The sequence below is a fragment of the Sprattus sprattus genome, assembly GCF_963457725.1.
Source record: "Sprattus sprattus genome assembly, chromosome: 20".
In the NCBI taxonomy this organism is placed as follows: Eukaryota; Metazoa; Chordata; class Actinopteri; order Clupeiformes; family Clupeidae; genus Sprattus; species Sprattus sprattus.
Window position 1 is genome coordinate 2,071,611 of NC_137918.1, and position 7,939 is coordinate 2,079,549.

Below are 7,939 nucleotides of genomic sequence, written 5' to 3' on the forward strand. Positions count from 1 at the left end.
TAGACCCATGTACAGTACTGTGCAAAAGTTTTAGGCAGGTGTGAAAAAATGCTATGAACTAAGAATGCTTTAAAAAATGTAAACAATAAATGTTTATTTTTTATCCATTTACATGGTAAGACTGAGCGCAGCAACAAGACACAACGTAGTTCTACTGCATCAGCAGGGTCTCTACCAGACAAAGATTTCAAAGCAGACAGGGGTTTCAAAATGTGCAGTTCAAGCTCTTTTGAAGAAGACGTTGAGGATCGTAGACGCAGTGGTCAGCCAAGGAAACTTAATGCAGCTGATGAAAAACACATCAAGCTTATTTACCTTCGAAATCGGAAGATTTCAAGCAGTGGCATCAGCTCAGAACTGGCAGAAACCAGTGGTACCCAGGTACAGACATTTACTGTCCGGGGAAGTCTGCCCAGAAGTGGTCTTCATGGAAGAGTTGCAGCCAAAAAGCTCTACCCGGACAAGGAAACAAGGCCAAGTGACTGAACTAAGCACGAAAACATGGAAACTGGGGTGCAGAAACATGGCAGAAGGTGCTCTGGACTGATGAGTCAAAATTTGAAATATTTGGCTGTAGAAGAAGGCAGTTTGTTCGCCGAAGGGCTGGAGAGAGGTACAATAATGAGAGTCTGCAGGCAACAGTGAAGCATGGTAGAGGCTCCTTTCCAGTTTGGGGCTGCATTTCTGCAAGTGGAGTTGGAGATTTGGTCAGGATGAATGGTGTCCTCAATGCTGAGAAATACAGGCAGATACTAATCCATCATGCAATACCATCAGGGAGGTGTATGATTAGCACCAAATGTATTCTGCAGCAGGAACATAACCCCAAACATACAACCAATGTCATTAACAACTATCTTCAGCTTAAAGAAGAACAGAAAGTCCTGCAAGTGATGGTATGACCCCCACAGAGCCCTGATCTCTACATCATCGAGTCTGTCTGGGTTTACATGAAGAGACAGAAGAATTTTAGGAAGCCTACATCCACAGAGGATCTGTGGTTAGTTCTCCAAGATGGTTGGAACAATTTACCAGCCGAGTACCTTCAAAAACTGCGCAAGTGTATCTGGAAGAATTGATGCTATTTTGAAGGCAAAGGGTGGTCACACCAAATATTGATTTAATTTAGAATTTTCTTCTGTTCCTTCACTGCATTTGGTTAATTTATGAAGAATTGATGAAAATAAACTGTTAACACTTCCATTTTTGAAAGCATTCTTAGTTTACAGCATTTTTTCACACCTGCCTAAAACTTTTGCACAGTACTGTACATTTACCCCAATGCTGCCAGAGAGGTCCGAAACTCTTTAGAGGTGATGTGTGGGTTGACTTTTACCTCATTTATTCTTCTTCTGGTGCTTCTTGGTGATGGTCTTGATCGGCTTCCGCCTCAAGGCAGAGATGCGGTCATTTTGAATGCCCTCAATTTCTAAATTATTGGTCTTGGATGGATGGATGGAGCTGGAATCTTTTGGAGATGGTCTTATAGCTTTCCCAAGACTGATGGGCAGTCAGTACCTTCTTCCTGATGTTCTCGGATATCTCGTTTACTCTCGGCATTGTTGATCTGTGTGGGTACACCTTGGCACTACAGTAGTTTGGTTGGTTTCCTCTCTCTTTTAATCTGTGTTGCCCAAACCTTTCCCTAAGGATGTCTCAGTTGATAAGTTTGCTTAATTGACTAATTAAGCACCCAAATAAGTTTCACCGAATCTGTTACCTGCTTGACTATACCAATTCAGCTGGGGGTTCACTTACTTTTGAAATGGACTAATTCCATGTTTCATGTAGTTTTTTGGCTACTCAAACAATTCCCTCCAAACAAGTACATGCAAATGATAAACATAAACCTGACATTTCATCTATGGAAAATTGGTGATGAAAAAAAATGAAAAATCATGGTAAAACAACAGAAACTCTTAGTGCTCAAGGGGTTCACATACTTTCAAGTGGCACTGTATCTATCTATCTATCTATCTATCTATCTATCTATCTATCTATCTATCTATCTATCTATCTATATAATTTAGCCACAGAGTTGGCAGTAACCAGTGCTCTTTTCAGGTAAATTATAAAACTGTCAACAGATTTTTAAAGGAGCCTTATGCAGTGCTGACGAGACTGTTATTTTAGTGAGCTCTAAAGTCATATGACTGCTGATGTAGCTTAGGCTACTCCATATCTGCTGGTCTGACACATGCATCAGTTCTTGAAAACTAAGTTATTGGTACTTACAACTGTAGATCAATCATTCTTGTACTCAACAACACACAGCCTTTGAAATATGTCAAGGGTCGGATCTCGGAAAGTGCCATATCTGCGTCATATGACGTCATACACAGGGGTTCAGGAAGTGTAAAGTACTTTCAGGCAAGGCAAGGGGTACCGAGTTAGCCTTATACTCTAACCCTAACCCTAAAAAAAATCCTAAAATTCATATTCCTAAGGTTGATTCTGACACTTAGAAAAAACAGTATTCTACTTTTCCGGGATCCGATAAATCCGCAACCCCTGTAGCCTACAGTGTATGAGGACTTTGACTATACAAACTATTTCCCATAGGTGGCAGTAATGTACTACCTGGCAGGAAAATAGCGACTGAAATTGTCCGAAGAAGAAATAGAAGCCACGAAGAGCGCATGCCCAAGATATTTCTTTCTGACGCGAAGGAAGAAGCAGAAGGTAGGTGCTTTCGTCTTTCTGGGCATGGCAAATGTGTCTATTTTCCTTTTCTTTACTTTTAAAAGGAAATATACATATATGTGTTGTTGTTACCAAGTAACATAAGGTGGCATTTTTATGAACATTATTGTAGTGGTAGTCTGACAAGCATACAAAATAACCAAACTAGTTAGTAAGGTTAGCATCAGCTAGTGAATGAAGTACACGTAAGCGTAATATTCTTGCGTGATGCATTGAGGATTGGCTGTAAAATGAAAACTGACGAGAGGTCTCCACATCTTTCCATGTTAACGTGTAGTTCTAACTCAACGTGCTTATAAATATTTGAATCTATGCTACGTTGATATTTCTAGCCATTTTCAGAGTGCGAAGTTGGTGTGAATTGAATGACAGGGAATGTACACGTAAGCGTTCCACTGGCATAGTTAGCCGATTGAACTAATTTATTTCAGGCGGTTGATCTACCTACAATTAACCTTCTTGTTTGTCACAAATCGAGTCTTGTATGTTTTATGTTGTGCTAGTGATCTTTTTTGGAAATCAATTCATAAAACAGATTTAGGTTATTTAGCTGCTTTATGTTGTTATAGTTAGCAGGTACGTTAACGTTAGTTAGCGAACCTGCTAACTTGAAGTTGCAGGAGTTGCATTTATCAAGAACTAAAATTTTCAAATCACAGTCGAATTCGTATAAAACTGGTTGTCACTGTGTAGTAATCTGGGGATGAGCTTCGGACTTGTCTTTACATTTCTAATACTAGACCGCGTACATGGCCCATACGGCCTAATTTTGGTCCTGAATGGACCAATTAAGGTTCGAATCGGCACTGAACCCCTGATTTCAGAATAATAACCGACGCCGTTTCCAGCCGATTTTCCAGCGTTTCCAGCGATTTACTTGTAATCCACTTGTAATCATTGTTTGAATTTCGAGATGGTCATATTACCAACCTCGCCTTAATACCACAGATTCCTGATAGTACCCAGATGCAATCCTCAATCGTGTCTCTAACACTATCTGACATTTTTAGTTTTTTGAGCAGTATTACCCCTATGTTTTTGTCAAACCCTTTGGAAGATTGAGCCGTATGATGAACTTTTATATTTTCATTTCAGATGAGGGCCTTGTGTGTGTTTGCTGTGGTTGCTTTGGTGGCCCTGGTGGCCGGTGAGGAGGGAGCCCGTCTGTTGGCCTCCAAGTCCCTGCTGAACCGTTATGCTGTGGAGGGCCGAGACCTCACCCTTCAGTACAACATCTACAACGTTGGGACCAGGTATTGTGCTGTTCGATGCTCAGGGGGTGGCTTAAGTCAGACCGTAGCAAAACACATACCAGCTGTTGCAGTGAGAAGCGCATTAGTGCCATGTTATACTCACTGTGACTTTTTTTGAGAGGTCAGATTTTGCCCCAATGATGTCAGATTTCACTTAATCCGATTCTCTCTCTTCTCATCTTCTCTCCAGCGCTGCCTTGGAAGTTGAGCTGTCGGATGACTCATTCCCCCCTGAAGACTTTGGCATTGTCTCTGGAATGCTGAATGTGAAATGGGATCGCATTGCACCGTATCCTTAAACTTCTCCGTAAAGTTCCTCATCGCCCTTACAAATGATGCTCTACCACACTTCATCAATATGTGGACAACACTCTTTGTACTGAGTCTTCTGCACCTATTGTTTTAAATCACTTTAACCAGCCAAGAGATAACAGTAGACTTTTATCATCCAAGAGTATTTACCTTTGTCTGTGCAGTCTCTGGCACTAGGCAATCAGTGACCAACCCATCACATGTAAATCTCATCATCTCCTTGGGGACTCTAATTAGCAGTTGTCAAAGAAGGGGACTGTCCCTGACCGTGTTCTTTTTATTAGTCTTGTCTTTTTAGTCTAATTGAAATGATCAAGTAACACGCTGCCATGGTGGCCATCAGTACTATTTCTTAGTTCTGGTTTTGATGTTGGATGGAGAGAAAATTTGAATGGTTCAGTGTGCGATTGCTTTTGATGGAATTGAAGGCACTGTTTTAAGAATTATCTAATGAGTCCTTAGGTTGATGGATAGATTGAATGTAGGTTGCCATTCTGCTGGTTGCACTGTATGCGTGGCAAGTGAGGATTTGACATGTTTCACCTGGTCTACTGCTTGCTTTTAAAATGGTTTGGATTCCAGCGCCAACTTTGTTCACTCAGACTGTGTTTGTCCTCCATGACAGTCCTTAACTCGTGCCTTCTTCAGTGCCAGCAATGTCTCTCACACCGTGGTGTTGCGCCCTCTTAAGGCCGGCTACTTCAACTTCACCTCCGCTACCATCAGCTACCTGGCTCAGGAGGGAGGACAGGTTGTGGTGAGTAAGATGTTCTTACCTGCCTGTTGCCACAGAAGATGCCAGAGCAGCATTATTATTATGACCCATAAAGTGTCTTTGAGAACTGTGCAAAGCACTATTAAATGTGATTTATTATTATTATTATTATCATCATCATCACTATTATTACAGCAGGGTCTCACCACCATGTCTGTTTCAATGCTAGGTTGGATACACCAGCGCCCCCGGTCAAGGCGGCATCCTGGCCCAGAGAGAGTTTGACCGCCGTTTCTCCCCCCACTTCGTAAGTGGGACATTTGCAGCCAGGAGTTTAATGACTTTTAAAGAGATTGTACCGTCATGCACTAGGTATTGATTCCATAGATATTTAGATAGTTCTTTAGATAGGCTGATAGATAGATAGATGGATAGATGGATAGATAGATAGATAGATAGAAATAAAGAAAGCTGGATAGATTGATTGATAGATAGATAGATATTCATTTGAGTGGTATGGAGTGTATATCATCCCATCTGTCAACACCTACATGCTTTGAAAAGAAAGAAGTTGAGTAAAATGTAATGGCACCTTTTTAATCCTAATACATCTGACCCTTTCTCTCCTCTCCTGCTCCCCAGTTGGACTGGGCTGCGTTCGGAGTGATGACTCTGCCCTCCATCGGCATCCCTCTGTTGCTCTGGTACTCCAGCAAGAGGAAGTACGACTCACCCAAGACCAAGAAGAACTAAAGCAGACACTCATAACTCATAGAGGGAGGGGGTTGGGATACTGCTAAGGGGGCGGGGTTGGGGGGCTTTAAGGTTGACTTTAAGGGTTTGAGTGTTTTTTTTTTTTTTTCATCTAATAATTTAATTACCCATATTGGGGGTAAACCATTTCAAAGATGATGTAATTGTTGTGGATGCTGGAAGAATGCCCCCCCACCCCTTCTGCGGTTTGGTTTGTAATACATTTTGGATCAAGGTGTGACCTAAAGCCACATGCCTGATGGGAGGGTGCTGTGAGAACCCATGAGCAAGCATGCCCAGTCGCAGCAAACATCACTGCTATCACTCTGAAACACAATCATCTGTCTGAAACCCTCTTGAGCAGTGAGGACTGGAGTCAGAGGTACTGTGGACCACTCTCTTGGGTCAGTCTTACAGTGTTGTTTTTTCGGGGGGGGGAATAAACAAGTGGGTTTTCCTATAAAAAAAAAAAACCTGACTTCTGTATTTTCTATTTGGTATTATTTATAATTACAGGAGCATAACAAAAATAAGGATTTCTTAAAATGTTTTTGCACTAATTGTTTATTTAATGAAATTAAAATGAATGAAAAATAAATCAAATATTGAACAGTGAGCAAACACAGGCTCCTCTGGGCTGCTGACAGAGGATCTGAATGACCCTATCACATTCATTCAAAGCAGAAGAAGATTTTAATACGTTAACAAAGCATTTCCAGTATGCAATTCCAATGACTGAAATGTTAAGAAATAGCTGTTAAGGGTAACTGTGGAAGTCACCTGAGAAGTTTGAATAAGAAAATATCAGTAAAATGTTCAAGGATGCAATAACTGAGACCAACCAAAAAAAAATTGAACTTGAACTTTGTCTTCATGGGTTTTAAAAGCGCGGGCAGGGCATCAGTGCTTGGGGTTGAGGGGAGGCAGAGGTGGGCGTGGCCCCGTCGGTCTTTCTGGAATCTGCTCATAGATGGCCGTGGGATCAGTGGGAGGAAGTCGACTAGAGGGGTTGGCATGGAAGTGACCAGCCCGTGATGGAGAGGTCGACAGTGGAGGCCCACTGAAGTTCTAGGAGAGGGTAAACAAAGGAAGGGATCTACATAGAGCAAAAACTACGCACACATTTACACACATAAGACACATAAACACACGCACCTACACAAACACTCGCACAGAGACACACACACACATGTGCACATAGATATACACAGACTCACAAACACAGACACACACCTGATCATGCGTGCAGACACACAAATGCAAAACTGGCAAAACTAATTTCTTAACCCTTCTCAATTTCAAGGTTTCAGCAAAGCAGTCTATGATTGACATACCATTGTTATACCTGGGCTGCCAACCTATGCAGCCTATGTGTGAGTGGGAAACATAAGGTCTGTCTGGGTTGATGGGATATGTGGTGACATACCTGCACACTGCTGTCTGCTCGCGGAATTACATTGGGGTGTCTCGGGGGTGGCCTCAAAGGGAGGTTAGGGGTGGTCCTTGACGAAGCAGGAAGTGTAGCAGTGTTGCTAGGTCTGACTGGTGCAGGCTCCGGGGGAAGTGTAGCGCTCTCCCTAGCACCACGGACGTTGACCTCAGAGTAGATGTGATTTCCAGAAATCCCTGTGGGAAACATTCCCCAGTTCACAAAAGGTAAGATTTTTTGGTAATGCAGTAGTTTCCCCCATCTCCATCTCCTCTCGTTATGCTTTCTTACAGTCTTAGACTCTCCCTCCGCCAACCCGTCCGTCCTCTACTGCTCTCTTTAACTTCAACCTCCCTCCTCTCCCTCTTAAATCATTATGTGGAGAGACATAGGGATGGAGAGAAAGAGGAGTGGAGAGAGAGAGGGATGAAGAGAGAGGAGTGGAGAGAGAGGGATGAAGAGAGAGGAGTGGAGAGAGAGGGATGAAAAGGGAGAGGAGTTGAGAGAGAGGGGGATAGAGAGAGAGCCTCCCTTAACATGAGCTCCATATCACCCTCTACCACTTCATCCCTCCATCTCTCTATCTCTGTCATCCATCTCTCCTGTATTCTTCTACCCTTTCCCTATCCTCTGACCTCAAATGCAATCTCATGTCCTTCTCTTTTTCTCCTCTAGTCTCCTTTTCTTGCCTTTCATACCCTCGTCCTATTCTCTCCTCTACTCATTCCCTTCTTCATTCTTCTCCTTCCTTCTCATTTTCTCACCCTCATTACG

General features: G+C 42.5%; 1 protein-coding gene across 1 annotated transcript; it reads left to right on the top strand.

Moving 5' to 3' along the window:
- Positions 1–2,668: 2,668 nt before the first annotated feature.
- On the top strand, positions 2,669–6,193 carry ssr2 (signal sequence receptor, beta). Its single transcript, XM_080858899.1, has 6 exons — positions 2,669–2,682; positions 3,799–3,956; positions 4,147–4,245; positions 4,917–5,025; positions 5,213–5,290; positions 5,626–6,193. The coding sequence occupies exons 2-6, from the start codon at positions 3,799–3,801 to the stop codon at positions 5,734–5,736; spliced, it is 555 nt and encodes a 184-aa protein (XP_080715025.1). The 5' UTR covers positions 2,669–2,682; the 3' UTR covers positions 5,737–6,193.
- Positions 6,194–7,939: the final 1,746 nt, after the last annotated feature.